General features: G+C 51.6%; 1 protein-coding gene across 3 annotated transcripts in view; it reads left to right on the top strand.

Moving 5' to 3' along the window:
- Positions 1–17,377, top strand: part of LOC119111748 (ceramide phosphoethanolamine synthase) — a 36,420-nt gene continuing 19,043 nt past the window's right edge. For 2 of the 3 annotated variants that reach the window (XM_037235554.1, XM_037235552.1), the window contains exons 1-3: positions 1–111; positions 6,938–7,047; positions 16,138–16,281. In XM_037235554.1, coding sequence (XP_037091449.1) covers positions 6,952–7,047; positions 16,138–16,281 — 240 coding nt within the window. In that variant the 5' untranslated portion in view covers positions 1–111; positions 6,938–6,951. The remainder of the gene's footprint in view (positions 112–6,937; positions 7,048–16,137; positions 16,282–17,377) is intronic. The other variant, XM_037235553.1, reaches the window with a different exon arrangement.

The following is a 17,377-nucleotide window of genomic DNA, read 5'->3' on the forward strand; positions in this document are numbered from 1 at the left end:
CGTTTGGAGCGTGGTGTTTCTGTTGGGATGAATCCGCGGTGTGGGTCGCAGTAGCTCATCAATTATGGAAAGCTAGTTTGAATCTGCCAACGATCAACATAACGCCAAGACGTAAGTGTTTATTGTGCCATGAGTTCCGTTGTACCGAAAATTGCGTGCAGGTTCTTGCATATGGTGCATGGCATGAGGTGCATGGTGTGATGTCTGAGGTTTCGCCATTTATTACAAACTCCATGGCACAACCTGACTGCTAGACGAAAAAAGCACACAAATTTTACTTGTAAGACACTTGCGCGAACAGATCTACCAGTTTTTTGCTAGACAAGTAGTCGTACGTTTGGTGAAGGCAAATGCAGCTCAAAACCTCAATGTGAAAATAGTTTTGGTATCCTGAGGGTGCCTGGGCTAAATTTATTTTTGGCCTGGTTATTCTTATATTTTTATATGAAGCTGGCTGAACTATGTGGATTTCTAAGATCAGACATCATGCTAACCAGTGCTTATTGTGTTGGCCCTGACCCATACCATTTGATCATGCAATCCAGTTCAACAAAATAATTTGATGATGGAAGTGTATCATACCACAATTCTCTGCATGGGCTGTCCTTCTGTGTGATGTTATCTGACATTTAGTGCAGCCACTGCCAGGACTGCATGTCATACCTGTCCAGGCAAACAGTGAGTGCTTAATACAACTTAAATCTATCTGGCCAGGGTGGGTACATTGGAATATGGGTGCTCTAATGAAATGAGCTATCATGGTAGAGGTATGGGGTTGGATGTGTGCAATGGACATTTATTTACATACATAGATGTCCAGGTACAATGTGGTAAGGAAGAGTTGTTCAGTGTGTTAGTGGGGAACATTATTCACATAGATAAGAGGGTAGTGTTAGCCTCATTCCTGGAAGAAAAAAAACAGGGGAATGGAGATGTAGTTTGGTTGATATTTTGGCAACATGCCTATATCAAAACAATAGCAGAAGTCTTCTGCTATTGTTTCAATAAAGGCATGTTGCTGAAGCATGCATGTCAGCATTTTGGCATGCATGCATGCATGTTGCCAAAATATCAACCTAACTATATCTCCATTCTCCTGGGTTTTCTCCAAGGAGTGAGGCTAATACTACTGTCATCTAGTAAGGAAGAGCATGTGGTTCCAGCCCCCACCTGCATCCCCCATCCCCACCCCTTAACACAATCATGCTGTGCTTCCGATTTTGTATACATCCTGCTGCTGTCCGTGATAATCAGCCAGCAAATACTTGATATCAGCAGTGGAATAGTAGGATAAGAATATGGTTGTTATACCAAAAAAGTGTTGCGGTCAAGTAAGTGTTGTTTTCCATTCACATATGTCGATGAGCAATGATACTGGGAGGAAAGCATGGATTCTAGATGAAAGGGTTGACTTGAGTGTACCTGTATTTGTATTTGTAGTGTTTGTAGTGTAGTTTACCTGTAGTGTATTTGTACCTGTATTTTTTATGCTGTATTTTTTAACCAACTCCATGTCAAGCAGAATGGGCAATGATTTTCACCTGCATCTGTTTGTCAGGCATGCCCCATTCATATGGCTTTATTTTTCCTTTTATAATGCTTTAACTATGAGGTCTGTAGATGCAGACTGAAAGGTTGATACCTAATGAAGGGTGTACATCTTTCCTTTTTGGAACAGCCTTGAACACTGACTGGGGCCAGGTACAGTCCTTGGGGAAATGGCTTTCAGCAGGAAAAGTCTGCTGCATTGAGCTGTATTGAATGGGCAATCTTGCTTGAATCAGATTTATAAATTGATTAATGTGATGAATAGTAGCTGGACATAAGCAACTGAGATAAATGAACAAAATGACTTTTGTCTTAACTTTAGACAAACATAATGATATCTCCAAATGTTGTGCATAGGTGCTTGTTCATGGTTTCCCATTCAGTAATATCATTTTTGGGTCATGTTATCCCCCAGATTACAAATCCATGTGAAGCATTGTTACAAGCACTTAATAATGCTGTCTGGTCACCTACTCCTTCCCAGAGAAGTGGATATGCATGCATGGTGCATTTATGTTTGCTTGGTGCAGTATGACAGTGCCTTGCTGCAAAACTTTAGTATCTGTGAACATCTCAGCATTTCTACCAAAGGCCACTGTGTGAAACAATTGCAGTGTTGTTAAGTGTAGACATGTATAACTGTGGGGGGGGGGGGGGGGTATTTAATTCGGCTCTGTGTATTGTGTACTCTAAGGTATCTATGTTGAGTTTAATTCCTTGGTGCTGTTTTTAAAGTGCATTTTTGCCTGTGTACTGTGACAATTTTCCCCGTAGTGTTTGGTTATCAAAATTGTGTATCTGAAGAGCGCGTTCGGCGGCAGGCCGATAATGTTGCTTAGTTTGCAGGAATGTTCGAAAATTTTCCGGGATAGTGCATGGCACTGTCAACACGAAAAACAAAAAAGGTGGCAGGCGACTATTCACACCGAGGAAGAATCCCGTAAAATTAGCAAAGCATGGTAAAGAAGGAGAATCTGTTTTCGCTATGCATAGCTATGACCATTGGTTGTGCATGGCACATGGAAACTGGAACAGGGGAATAATTTCCGGACCTGCTGAGTGTAAATGAGCATCTCCTTGGGTGATTATCAGAGAGATAATTATTTGTTGAACTATTTTCCCTCGACAGAACGCAGTACATGTAAATTACAGTACAGTACGTGTAGTTTCACCCGTACAGCTGTAGGGTGAAGGACACAATATCTACGTCATAAATGCGTGGAACAAGATTTAGTAACCATAAGATGTGAAGAAAAAATATTATGCGAAAATAATCGTTTGTTGACGTCTGTCTGACCTTGTGTCCACCGCCAGTGCATGTTAGCGTACCCGATGGCGTGGCCAGGACATTAAGGACAACCGTTGCGACACGCACGCTTCCCATTTTGCTTCCCGTGACTGCCGATGTCGACACCGAATTATCCAGGATGAGACAACGTGCGTGGGCTGCGTTTGAGAGTCGGGGCATCTGGGGACCGTTTAGGGGTTCTGAGCACCTGGGGACCGTTTCACAGTAGCGGCAATGCTAGTGCTATTTTCACCACTCTGTTTTGCAGCCAAGTCTCCAACCAGTTTACTCAGCCGTGTTGCGTGAATTTAGTCTGGGCTGTTTGAATGCAATGGGATCCTGTGAGACAACCCGTTGGGAAATACTAACAATGGGGAAAGGGGCGGGGTGCATGTTAAATCACGCGAGAGTTTGTGCAGGTGGAGGTACGACTAGCGTGTGTGGCAGTAGGCCGGGTTTCCTGGGAAGTTTGGCAGGAAGGACATCTTTCTGGGAAGTTTCCTGGGAAGTTTATTTTTGATATTTCTGAGCGATGTAGCAGAGAAGCAGGATTTAACTTAAGTGGAAAGATGGGGTGCGGCGCACTGATCGGTGTTGTGGCTAGAGTAGAGCCAGAGAGTACAAGGTGGTGGCACCTATTTTAACGGAGAAGATTGGTGTAGTTACGCATGTAGACTGTTGTCTATCGTGTCCGTGTATCTATGGTATTTGCAGGCGTGCTGGTGACGCCTTGCGTCTACGTAACCTACCTAATGTTGCGTAACGTGTGAGAAAATGTGTCATGCAGCGCACCATCCTTTTTGCTTGCTAACCAGCCATCGTAAATGGTATGATTTATTAAGTCCTGACTTGAACTCATATCTAACATTGAACTCATGTGTAACATACTTTGCGACAGGTTTATCTGGTGCAATAATTGATTTTCCCAGCGCCCGGAACCCAGCTGGCTGATTTGCGCTGTTTTGTCAGAATTTTGGGATAGTTCACACTCACCAATTGTGTAAGGTAAAGCTTGTTCACTTGCGCTTAGCAGCGGGCCACCGACGCTTATTGCCATGAACGCTTAGCAGCGAGCCACTGACGCTTATTACCTTAGCAGCGGGCCACTGACGCTTATTACCCTGAACGCTTAGCAGCGGGCCACTGACGCTTATTACCCTGAACGCTTAGCAGCGGGCCACTGACGCTTATTACCTAGGCAGCGGGCCACCGATGCTTATTGTCCTAGACGCTTAGCAGCGGGCCACTGACGCTTATTACCTTAGCAGCGGGCCACTGACGCTTATTACCTTAGCAGCGGGCCACTGACGCTTATTACCCTGAACGCTTAGCAGCGGGCCACTGACGCTTATTACCCTGAACGCTTAGGAGCGGGCCACTGACGCTTATTACCTAGGCAGCGGGCCACCGATGCTTATTGTCCTAGACGCTTAGCAGCGGGCCACTGACGCTTATTACCAAGGCAGCGGGCCACCGATGCTTATTGTCCTAGACGCTTAGCAGCGGGCCACTGACGCTTATTACCTAGGCAGCGGGCCACCGACGCTTATTACCCTGAACGCTTGGCAGCGGGCCACTGACGCTTATTACCTAGGCAGCGGGCCACCGACGCTTATTACCTAGGCAGCGGGCCACCGACGCTTATTACCCTGAACGCTTAGCAGCGGGCCACTGACGCTTATTACCTAGGCAGCGGGCCACCGACGCTTATTACCCTGAACGCTTGGCAGCGGGCCACTAACGCTTATTACCTAGGCAGCGGGCCACTGACGCTTATTACCTAGGCAGCGGGCCACCGACGCTTACTACCCTGAACGCTTAGCAGCGGGCCACTGACGCTTATTACCCTGAACGCTTGGCAGCGGGCCACTGACGCTTATTACCTAGGCAGCGGGCCACCGACGCTTATTACCCTGAACGCTTAGCAGCGGGCCACTGACGCTTATTACCCTGAACGCTTGGCAGCGGGCCACCGACGCTTATTACCCTGAACGCTTGGCAGCGGGCCACTGACGCTTATTACCTGGGCAGCGGGCCACCGATGCTTATTGTCCTAGACGCTTAGCAGCGGGCCACTGATGCTTATTACCCTGAACGCTTGGCAGCGGGCCACCGACGCTTATTACCCTGAACGCTTGGCAGCGGGCCACTGACGCTTATTACCTGGGCAGCGGGCCACCGATGCTTATTGTCCTAGACGCTTAGCAGCGGGCCACCGATGCTTATTACCCTGAACGCTTGGCAGCGGGCCACTGACGCTTATTACCTAGGCAGCGGGCCACCGATGCTTATTGTCCTACACGCTTAGCAGCGGGCCACTGACGCTTATTACGTGGGCAGCGGGCCACCGATGCTTATTACCTTAGCAGCGGGCCACCGACGCTTATTGCCCTAGATGCTTAGCAGCGGGCCACTGACGCTTATTGCCTTAGCAGCGGGCCACTGAAGTTTTTTGCCCTGAACGCTTTCTTTCGATTCACTTTGACCGGTAATTGGCACCTGTACCTGAAGCCAGCAACGGGTAGGTGCGTCAACCTGCTCACTGCGTTCGGATGGGAAAATGCTTAGAGCACGCCGGTTTTGATGTTAGCAAAAATGATACGAGAAATTATCAATAATAGATTAGTGGTTATTGTTTGTAGTTATGCGGCAACGCGGGTGGGCCCATTTATGCCGTAATAACTGCAGCACTGTTGGATGCAGCCAGGCGCTGGCATCCCCTGCCAGCATTGACACAACTGTGGGTTGAAAAAATGTTGTTTCTAAAACTGTTAATAGGTAGGTTTTCTGCATGCTGTACTATTGAACCCGTGTTTTTGCCCGAGATCCGTGCATAGAACACATAGGGGATGCGCCCACCCCAGGTCTTCCTCATGACTAACAGTATGGATGCATCCATGCCGTCCGGGACGAAGATGAACTGGGCTTGAGCAATGACACTTGATGTATTTGAGCCAAGATCGAATAGCTAGCCTGTCCTGGGTTCTTCCATGAAATGGCGCTGTTTGTACCTTGAAACCAGGGAACTGTTTGAATGGTTGTGGGAGCTGAGCTGCGAGTTCGGAGAACTTCCTGCGCCCTGAAAAAACACGAATTCTGTCATATTTTAGTGCCAGTTGTGTCAACGGCGAGTATCAGAATCGTTTACGCGGATAGAAGCCTGTCATCTGCGCAGGAAGCTGCGTCGCTGCCACCATAGCGGGTACTCAAACACGTATTGTTATAATCGCGCTGTGATTTCACACAGTGACTTGTACAGGACGCACTACGCATCGGTAACAAGGCAACATCGTTATTGGTACGCCCATTCGTGACTTGCTCTGTTGGCAGCAAGCTGGCCGGATCATCCTGCCGGGTTTGGTAGTGTTGCCCGCAAATACTTAGTTCGGCCGGACAGTGCAATTCGTTGCCCAGTTCGTCCTTTAAGATTTTTAGAGCAGGCAAGAAGTTCTATCAGATCATTTTCAACACGATCTGTCAATTATGACCTGTGATCCGTGGTTCCGGAAAAAAACTTCACGGACCGTGCTCCCAGTGATGCGGGGAGCGCGTGATGCGTGATGCGGGGAGCGCGTCATGTGTGATGCGGGGAGCGCGTGATGCGTGATGCGGGAAGCATGTCATGTGTGATTAGGGGAGCGCGTCATGTGTGATGCGGGAAGCACGTCATATGTGATGCGGGGAGCGCGTCATGTGTGATGCGGGCTTAGTGCTGAGATTAAGGTGTCCCGTATTCCTTGCAGCATACAAAGATCAGAGGTCCGGCGCTAGCGTAATTCAGTGTCTGCCTCCAGCTTAGGAATAACGTGTCGCCTACGTGATATAGACAGATGTTTTCGCATAGATTTCACTATGCCACGGTTTGGCCTCCCATTTCAAAACGCTGTATAACGTTGAAGCACTCTGGTGAAGGGCCTCGTGCATTGTGGGCTCTAAGTGTCAGTACATTAAGGGATAATGACAGCGCTTAATGTCAGATAGTCGGATTTAGAGTGTCGGTACTTTTCCCGAGTGGGCCCTTGCGCGGCGGTTTGTCTCCTGATCCGATGCGTGCCGTCCTGCCTGGTTTTGTCCCCCACGTCGTGTATGTCCGTGCCGCAGCGACTGGACGGACCATGGTAGCCGTTGACAACAAATGCCTCCTACTGGGGGCGTTCACCATCATCATGTACTTCATGTGGATGGACATCGCACTCTGGTACCACCTGCAGGTCAGCACTTCTGCTACGAGCTACGCTCTCGTGAATCAGAGTGACGACAGCGATGATGGTGTGAGGTGGCTCTCTCCCCTGTCTGTGAACAGTATGCAACTTCCCCCTCCCTCCGCCCTGCAGTGCCATCCCTGCCTGTAGGTGGAATACGCTGTTCTCGGTGCAGTCTTTCCGCACCGAGCGTGAGTGCCGTCTGTTCCTGATTGTACGCTGCAGCTTAAGCGCCGCCGCTGCCGCGTGTCGTGCGCTGCGTGCGCTCCACGCAGGGGCCGCCCCGGCCGGACGGCGCAGGTGTTTTGAGCTGGCTCCGGCTGGTTCAAAAGCAATGAGGCCGGCAGCATGCCATTGTGAGTAAAGTATTGACTCAGCCCGACTGCTGGTCTGGCCGCGGCGCACAAGGCCATCGCCAGCGTGTGTGTGCGTGCTGCGTATGCGTGTGCGGGCGCGGATGTGCGTGTGGATGTGTGTGTGTGTGTGTGTGTGCGTGTATGTGTGTGCGTGTGCGTGCGCGTGCGCGTGCGTGTGCGTGTGTGTGCGTGTGTGAAGTGGGGCCTTTCAATACACCCACTGTTGACTTCCTCAAGGACTGTTGTGTTCAGGTGCACAACCAGGCTTTTCGTGCGGTCGGTTGAGATTTTCAAACGAGCCTCCATGGCTTTAGGGACTCCGCGTAAAGCCGATCGTCTGATTTCATTGCTCGGGGGGGGGGGGGGGGGTCAGGTATTTTGCCAGGCAGCGAGCGTAATGCCTAAGAATTTGGTGTTTTTTTCCCGGCGTTGCCTCCCTGCCAAAATTTGATGTTTTTTGCCGGCGTCGCCTCCCGGCCAAAATTTGGTGTTTTTTCCGGCGTTGCCTCCCTGCCCAAATTTGGTGTTTTTTTCCGGCGTTGCCTCCCGGCCAAAATGCATCTTGGAGCGTGCGGAGCACGAACTTTTCACAGTAGTGGAGTTAATCCTTGCAATTTCACGTCCAGTAATAAACACGAAAAAGTGCTTCGATAAGCGAACGTTTGCTGTTCGCGTAGCTCCTCATGCACAAAGAAAATAACTCCAATGATCTTGGCTTTCGGATGTGGTGGTGGGACAGTGAGGGCGAAGGCTCGAGTTTGGGACCGATTCGCCGGCCAAGCTGACGGCTGTTGGCCGCCATTCAGCGGCTGTTACTGACACCTGTTGATTGTTGAATGTTACCCGCGGGCTCCCAGCCTTGAGAAAGGTGCCTGCTCTTACGCAGAGTGGAGGGCTTGTTGTAAACTTGAAAGGTATTTGTTTTGCACGACTCGTTGTTCTCTTTTAATGGATTTATAGGCGCATAATGTTTTTAATAACCGCTTTTAATGCATGCGATTTCCAAGGTCGAATCCAATGTTGCTCACCTCTTCTGTCAATCCAATTTCACTTACCCTTCTCACAAATCTCAAATTTATTCCGACCCGATGCAGGAAAGCTTTCTTTAAGTTTACTTCCAAGCCGTTCATTGGATTAATTTCTAGGGTCGAGGCCCACACTAAGCAGCGGCACCGCGTGTTGCGTAAGCGCTCTTCCCACCATCTGGTCGCGAAATTCCAAGTCAACGGAATAATTTTGCAGTGAAAGGTTGGCGTGCTCTTTTGTTCTGCCAGATCTGCCCCACCCTATGACGTCACCTAACCTTTAGCGCGGCCGGTACCACCGGCCCCAGGCCATCCCATTCAGCGTCAAATCACGAGCACCTAAGCAACTCGAACCCACCCCGCCACGGGTAGACAGGCACTCATATCACCATAGATGACCGGGCATTTTTTGCTTGATATTGATATATATATATATATATATATATATATATATATATATATATAGCACGCACTGGGAACATGCATTTTTTAATTGATATTACGATGTAGAGTTCAGCCCGTGCCACTTCGTTTGGTCCTTAAGGGATTTCTCGGTATTTATAATGCATCTTGACTTAATATCGCGCGGTCGTGGCTTGTCAACGGCAGGTGCCCGTGCCACTGCATCCGCATGCAGACGCGCCTGCCTGTACACGCCTGCCACGCCACGCCAGCCGTTTCGCTTATTTGAAGCTTTAATGGTTAAGCCATGAGAAACCGTCCGTAAATTAGGTTACACATTTTTGGTCATTTTCAACATTTCAACCTAGTTACGCAACGGTTGCCCTGGGCGAAAATGGCCCTTCCCCTGATAACACTGCATTAAGCGTAACGTCCAAAAATACATCATTTGTTGTGCCCCGTAATTGCGTTAGAGGCGCAAAGCGAAAGTGTTTGTATTATGTGTCAGGAAGGAAAACCAACAGCAGTCGGCTTCGATATTTTGAAATACCTGAACGGGTCTTGCAATTATGTGTGTCTGCATTTGAGCGTACAGTTACGCTGTTCAAAACTACAACCCCTTGCCACGTGTCGGGGACGGTCCATCGGTCTGTTTCCCCTCCACGCTGAACGTGATTTATCGTCGGCCCTTAACAACGGTGCGAAATCTGTCGCCAAGTCACGCCTTTCGAAAGAGCAACTGTCAGGCATTGGGGACACCAGTCTTTTGCGGCACGCGCGAACGCTGCTCCGGCGAAGCAGCAACTATCCGACAGTCTTGGCGGCGGTCTTCGCCGGCACACACACACACACACACACACACACACACACACACACGCACGCACCACGCACGCACGCACGCACGCACGCACGCACGCACGCACGCACACACGCACGCACGCACGCACGCACGCACGCACGCACGCACGCACGCACGCACGCACGCACGCACGCACGCACGCACGCACGCAAACCCAACGGCAGGGGCCACCCACCCCGGCCAGAAAAAACAGTTCGACATCAAGTTAAGGTCAAGTGTGTGTGAGTACAGAAGAGGAAAAGCAGGGTAGGTTAGGAGAAAGTTACCGTCTCATGCAAAGGAGAGTTCTGAACCATGCGGGGGGGCGGCCCAAAGTTGTGCCCTTGCGCCCTTAAGCTGTAAGAGATAAGAGCCGCCGACAGCCCACAATTGAAGCCCTCAAACAAGGCGTGGGAGCCTTCAGATAAATGTCGGCTATCTAAGCTTAACTATGAGGTGTCTGGTACGGGGCTCGGCATCTTAACGCTTAGGTAGAGACACACACAGACTGCGTGCGTGCGTGCGTGCGTGCGTGCGTGCACGGTCCACAGGTATACGTTATGGACGTGGACCACGCACGCACGCACGCACGCACGCACGCACGCACGCAGTCTGTGTGTGTCTCTACCTAAGCGTTAAGATGCCGAGCCCCGCACCAGACACCTCATAGTTAAGCTTAGATAGCCGACATTTATCTGAAGGCTCCCACGCCTTGTTTGAGGGCTCCAATTGTGGGCTGTCGGCGGCTCTTATCTCTTACAGCTTAAGGGCGCAAGGGCACAACTTTGGGCCGCCCCTCCGCATGGTTCAGAACTCTGCTTTGCATGAGACGGTAACTTTCTCCTTACCTACTCTGCTTTTCCTCTTCTGTACTCACACACACTTGACTTTAACTTGATGGCGAATTGTTTTTTTCTGGCCGGGGTGGATGGCCCCTGCCGTTGGGTTTGAGTTTGGGCCCTCTCATACACTTGTGGGCCTAGCGTATACCTGTGGACCTTGTATTTACCTGTGGGCCTAACGTATACCTGTGGACCGTGCATTTACCTATGGGCCTAGTGTACACCTGTGGACCTTGCATTTACCTGTGGGCCTAGCGTATACCTGTAGACCTTGCATTTACCCGTGGGTCTAGCGTGTGCCTGTGGACATTGCATTTGCCTATGGCCCTAGCGTATACCTGTGGACCTTGAAATTACCTGTGGGCCTAGCGTGTACCTTTGGACTTTGCATTTACATGTGGGCCCAGCATATACCTGTGGATCTTGCATTTACCTGTGGGCGTAGCCGGGTAGGGTGTGAGAAACACTAATGCTTGAATGTAGGGGTTCCGTCTATTACGTCGGCTTGAGACACTTCTGCCTGAACGGGAGGCGCTCCCCTGGGATCCGGGGCACCCCTCTATCTGTGCTGGCTGTGGGCCGCGCCGTCGGGGTTCAGGAGGCCTCTGCGCGTGTTTTCAGGCACGCCGCTATGCTCGGATTTTATGACGCCCCATTTCGCCTTTCTGTACCAGGGACATCGGAATCGGACGGAGAGGTATACGACATTCCAGGGTATCGATGGATCTCGGGCTTGCCCTTCCCACCCCTTTGGGTACACCTCTGGAAGTGCTGCGGTGGTGAGCGAAGCCCTCTAACGGAGGGTTTGGAAGCTGAGGTGGTCAATGTGCGAAGTGCCAGTTAACGTTGTTTTGGGCACCGCCTGACAGAAGTGGTGCATCATGGAGCCTGGTACCGGCTGCGCCCTACAAGCCTATCAAGCCTATCTGCAAGCCTTTCAAGCCCATCCTCAAGCCTATCATGCCTATCTGTAAGCCTATCGGCCCATCAAGCCCATCTGCGGCGGACACGGACCAATTCGCCGATCATTCACCGGCGTCATTCATTAACTCAAACCCGACATGGTTATACCATGTCGGTTTCGGAACATCCACGGACAAATGCATACGCGGAAGCAGGCGTGGAGAGGGCGCTGGGCTGTTGGGGAGGGTTCGACAAATGCGTAGGACTGGCCTAACTGTGCGTACCGTCAGTCGCACAGATATCGGCGCCGACATGACGGCGCCATCGTCTCCATACGGTTTGATAGCCACCGGCAATGTTCTGACATGACGGCTCCACGGCGCCTCAGTCCGGTGTGACAGCCACTGACAGTGTCAGATCGGAATGTCGGGCTGGAGGGAGGCGGGGCGCCTGCCGAGCCTGCCGCATATGGCCGCCCGTACAAAGGTCGACCCAGCGCCGCACTGTAGTGGGCTTGGTGGGCGACAGCCTGGCATGACGACCGGGCTCGGAGGGACTTTATACAAACTAGGTCGCGCGTGACGCGCAGGAACAATGGAATCGGAGTGTAGACATGGAACGAGTGATCATATTTCAGCGAAGAACTAATGACGTACTGTTGACAAGCGCCAAGTACGTGCTGAGAGCCTGCTGGCCACGTCAGACTGGTATTTCTTGGTGGCGTGGTGAGAATTTTCCAGCATATTGATGTCATGCATGTGCGGTGAGCCCCTGCAATGTGATAACACACCACACGCCGGTGCCCAAAGACGACCGCAACGGCCCAAAGACGACGCCAAAATGCATTAGTAACCACACCACGCACGTAACCCAGCCGGGATTGCATCAGTGCTTCGTGTAACGCTTGGGTGATGGTCTGCGGTTACCGGGCGCGCGGCAGAGACGCTGGGTTGTCAGCAGGCTCAGCGCCTTTCAGACAACGTGGCTTAACACGCGCTCGGTTAGGGGGTCAAATTGACCCCCTCCTGAAGGTTTTTGGAGAATGGTTCCCGAGCGGCGCGGCGCAGCCGCGCCAAATTGTACATAGATGTAGATCATTGAATAGTGAATCGTTTGATATTAAAAATTCAGATGTACCTTCTAAGGTCACTGACATATGGCGGGTCAAAGTCAGGCTATTGGTTCAGCGAAGCCAATTTCTTGGGAATCGTTCAATCTGATGCAACAACGAAGTGTTAGACGAAGCCATACATCTCTGAGATTCTTCCCTAGGCGACGCAAATATGGAATGAGCAAATTTTATTGATCTTAGTTTAGGTATGAAGGTCAGAACAAGGTCAAAACCAGCCTGCTTTACTACTCTAGAGCTTGCCGTGTAGTAAAGTTTCTGGTGCTTATGTCGAATTTATTGATAGCAGAAACCGCATGGGCTTTTTATTCTTCTTTCTTTATTCTTCTATATTTATATATATATATATATATATATATATATATATTCTATATTTCTTCTCTATTCTTCCATGGACTTTTTAGAGGTCAGAATAGGTCATTCACCTGAAACGACCCAGGTCAACACTTTGCTTTTAGGAACCTACTGCCTGGCATAGTCTTTGTCGCTTATTCAAATGCAAAACTCAGAGCAGTCTCCATGATTTTGGTGACTATGACCTTGAAAAAGTCAAAAAGGTCACTGACCTTAAATGAGCATGTGACCTTTTGCTTAGAAACAGTTATCTAGGCTTTGGTGGCACTTAAGTGATCAACCTGTAATTTGACCTTGTTTGGCATTATTTGACCCGAAGGTCATGACCTAGGAACCTCAAAATTTGACCTAAGTGAGTTCACGTACAGTTCAGCACACCATTTAAATTTTGTCTCTCCAGCTCTCTTAGTTCCCGAGATCTCAGGGGGGTCAAATTGACCCCCGCCCGAGTGAGGGGTATCTAGCCGGCCCACTCAACCGAATAACTGCGCGTTGGCGTCGAAGTTGCGAAGTAGTGCCGAAATGCGCCCAACAAAAGGTATGTTGATCTTAATCGTCGCAGTCAGGGTGGTACTACTTGACGGTGACAGCAACTTCTTCAAACTTCTAGTTACGGCTTCTTTCCGTGAACCGAGCTAAATCAACACCATATGATTGTGGCGTCCTCGCAAACCCGAATCGGGCCGGCCCGGGGCCAGCATGAGCTTCTATGAGCTCCCCATCACCAGTCAACTGGCCATTGTTTCGAACGAACGCCGCGTAGCTGGTCCAGTGGGGGACTGCTGAGTTTATGCCCAATTCTTGTGAAGTCACTGCGAGCGTGCAATGCCGCATTACTCAGTTTTACCAGAGAGTCGGATGGCGATTCTGCTGACATGTTCAGCTGTTGCAGCTTTATGAGCCGTTTTATTCATGGCTGCTGCAGCTCTCCAGGCCAGTCGGAGGCCAGCGCTCTGGACCTGTTGTGAAGTAACGGGTATGTAAATGATCTAAAATGCCCACGCCATAGTTTATTAACCTAATAAAGACACCGTCACCTTCACTCGGTTGCGGTGATCCAGTACGTTAATTTTATGCGTCGATGAATGAACTAATAACTAGTGGTGGTTTTGCGTTTCCGTGCATTTCACTTTGCTAGCCTAGCTGTTGCCCCTTTCAAACAACGTGCTATGATACCGCATATTTGTACGACCCAGCAAAACAACGCTCGATAAGCACCAGTAAATACCGGTCAACAGTCAAAGACTGTGGCTCTGGGCCCGTCGTTTTGTCGCACAAAGACCAACTCGTATTGGAAGGTGGGTAGAACAAATGGTCGGTAGCGCAACCACTTCGGCCGCAAAATTCCAGTGGTTCATGCTAAAACATCTCCGTGCTGATAATATCTGCGTGAATCTGTATAGATCAAAATCATTCGCAAACGATGCATTTAAGCTGGTGTCATCACCAAAGCTACACTTACGGCACCCACTGGATAGACATGCAGTGCGATCGCATTCCAGTGCTACAAAGTGCCAATGTGTGCAGTCTCCAGCGTGCGAGGTTAGGACCACTGTGGAGCAAAGTCCAGGACCGAATCCGCAGTTCCCTGGCGGTGGACCCGTTCCATAAATCAAACACGTCGACCTTGACAATCAACCGGGTCGCATTTTCGAGCGGGCATAAGCATGGCTGTCTCGGTGCGTTCGTTTGGTTTGTTGGGAGTTGGATCGACGAAGGCCGTCACTCAGCTGTCGAGTTTGGCGGCGTCCACGGCGACCGCCTCGCCGTCTTTGGTCGGGAGCAGATCTGGGTGGCGCTGTGACGTCACCCTGGGGACCGGCTGGCCGTGTGCTGCGCCCGACGATGCTTGTGCGCCGCGCCGTCGCGGCTGGCGCGCGTTACAGGCCCGCGCACAGTAGCTTACTACGTGAGGCAGCCTCTCTACATGGCTGCCGCGGTGGCACGCTGGAGAGAAGAGGGCCGATGCAGCTGCTAAGGAGACGGCGGCCAGCGCTCGACCTCGGTCCGCTGGAGCGCCGTGCCCAGATGTGGAGCGGCTGCTCTCCGGCCGTTTGGGATCACATTGGCAACAGCCGGGGACCAGGTCGGCACGGGCGCCCGTGGCCACGGGAGACACGGGCTCATACCTGATGCTTCAGAGCTTCGGGAGAGGAGGGCGGGGTCTGGGCGTCCTGTCAGGGGAGGGGGGGGGGGGGGGGGGGCGCAGTACTGTGCGTCTTGTGCCGAGGCAGTGGAGGGAAACATATGGGTGCCTACGCGAAGCTTACGTGCCGACTACGTTAATGCCACGTGCGGAACGTGCGGCCTTCTTGTCTGGGTGCGCCAAGCACCTTCATGGTTCCGTCGCCATCGTCGGCCATCCAGTGCTCGCGTGCTTGTGCGGCGCCCGCACCCGGCTGTCGAGCGACATGCTCGCTTTGGTCGCTGTATGTCGCGCAGACTGTGTGCTCAAGCACCGGAGGCCGTTTATGTGGAGGCCGCTCTAGCGTTTCTGGGTCACTTCTGTGATGCTTGAGCGGTCTACGAGCGCACTGGCTATTGGGGTCATTTGGCGTTCCATACATTCATACTTACTCCGCGTCATCCTGCCAATGAGGCGGTTGCAAAATTATATATTCCCGTTAAAAAATAGTGTACGTTCTAAATGACACGGATTTCGGAATAATTTACACGCCTATGCCCTCTAACGCCATCTATGTAAAAACCCACTGAAATAGCGCACCGTTCGCCGCTAGCATGACTGAAGATGCTCGGGCGTGCTGGAAACATGTGATTGCTGAAGTGCATGCCCTTGCTGCGGGAAGATACCATGCGCATGCGCGCAATGTGTGCATGCCGTGGTCGCCCGCACACTTCCATCGTGTTTTTCTTTCACATCACGAAACCTTCTTAGGTTTGTATGCAAATCCGAAGATTTCACTTCATCCGTTCCATACAAAACAGCACATCATTTTATGTGTACATCACGAGGCCATAGTTATGGACGCAAAATGACCAATACTATTGACGTTGTCATTCGTACCACAGATAAGTAAAAGCTGCATTAAGTTACAGTTGTACTTGTGAGACACTGCCGTTTTGTCAAGCGTCATGTGGTCGAGTGCCGCCCTTTCCATATACATTCCGGAGTGCCGATCGAAGCACCATCCAAATGGCCAATAAGGGGGTACGTGCTGCCCCGAGCTGGCGCTGTGCGTGTGCGGTGTGTGGACAAAGTGTCGCGGTCACCTCCCTGCTCCGCCGACAGGCATTGGTGCCGTCAGAGAAGGGCGCGATGACCCACCAGCAGGACGACGCCTTCTCCGTGTTCTACCCCATCACGGTCAAGCTGCTGATGTGCGACCCGATCAACCACTACATCTACCTGCCGCTCTGCTTTGTATTCACACAGGTGGGTGCCACTGGTCGGTTCTGCGTGGTCAGAGTACCGTGGACTCGGCCATCGGTGGCATGACAGTGCGATCAGAGTACCGTGGAGTCGGCCGTCGGTCGTGTGGCAGCATGAGCAGAGTACCGTGGAGTCGGCCGTCGGTCGTGTGACAGCATGATCAGAGTATCGTGGAGTCGGCCGTCGGTCGTGTGGCAGCATGAGCAGAGTACCGTGGAGTCGGCCGTCGGTCGTGTGGCAGCATGATCAGAGTATCGTGGAGTCGGCCGTCGGTCGTGTGGCAGCATGAGCAGAGTACCGTGGAGTCGGCCGTCGGTCGTGTGGCAGCATGATCAGAGTACCGTGGAGTCGGCCGTCGGTCGTGTGACAGCATGAGCAGAGTACCGTGGGAGTCGGCCGTCGGTCGTGTGACAGCATGATCAGAGTACCGTGGAGTCGGCCGTCGGTCGTGTGGCAGCATGATCAGAGTACCGTGGAGTCGGCCGTCGGTCGTGTGACAGCATGATCAGAGTACCGTGGAGTCGGCCGTCGGTCGTGTGGCAGCATGATCAGAGTACCGTGGAGTCGGCCGTCGGTCGTGTGACAGCATGAGCAGAGTACCGTGGAGTCGGCCGTCGGTCGTGTGACAGCATGAGCAGAGTACCGTGAGTCGGCCGTCGGTCGTGTGGCAGCATGATCAGAGCACCGTGGAGTCGGCCGTCGGTCGTGTGACAGCATGATCAGAGTACCGTGGAGTCGGCCGTCGGTCGTGTGACAGCATGAGCAGAGTACCGTGGAGTCGGCCGTCGGTCGTGTGACAGCATGAGCAGAGTACCGTGGAGTCGGCCGTCGGTCGTGTGACAGCATGAGCAGAGTACCGTGGAGTCGGCCGTCGGTCGTGTGACAGCATGAGCAGAGTACCGTGGAGTCGACCGTCGGTCGTGTGACAGCATGGTCGCAGTCGGAAGCTTCCTGGCCATACTGCTCTGCCGCGTCACCCTGGGCTCACTGTGTTTGTCTAGGCTGAAATGGTTTGGTTCCGATGCATGATTTGAGCCGTGTTTGGAACGTTGAGTACAAAAACGAGTGGATAGTCGTTTGCACTTTGAAACAGTTAGAG

This window comes from Pollicipes pollicipes, unplaced genomic scaffold (genome assembly GCF_011947565.3).
Source record: "Pollicipes pollicipes isolate AB1234 unplaced genomic scaffold, Ppol_2.1 Scaffold_7261;HRSCAF=8764_pilon_pilon_pilon, whole genome shotgun sequence".
NCBI lineage: Eukaryota > Metazoa > Arthropoda > Thecostraca > Pollicipedomorpha > Pollicipedidae > Pollicipes > Pollicipes pollicipes.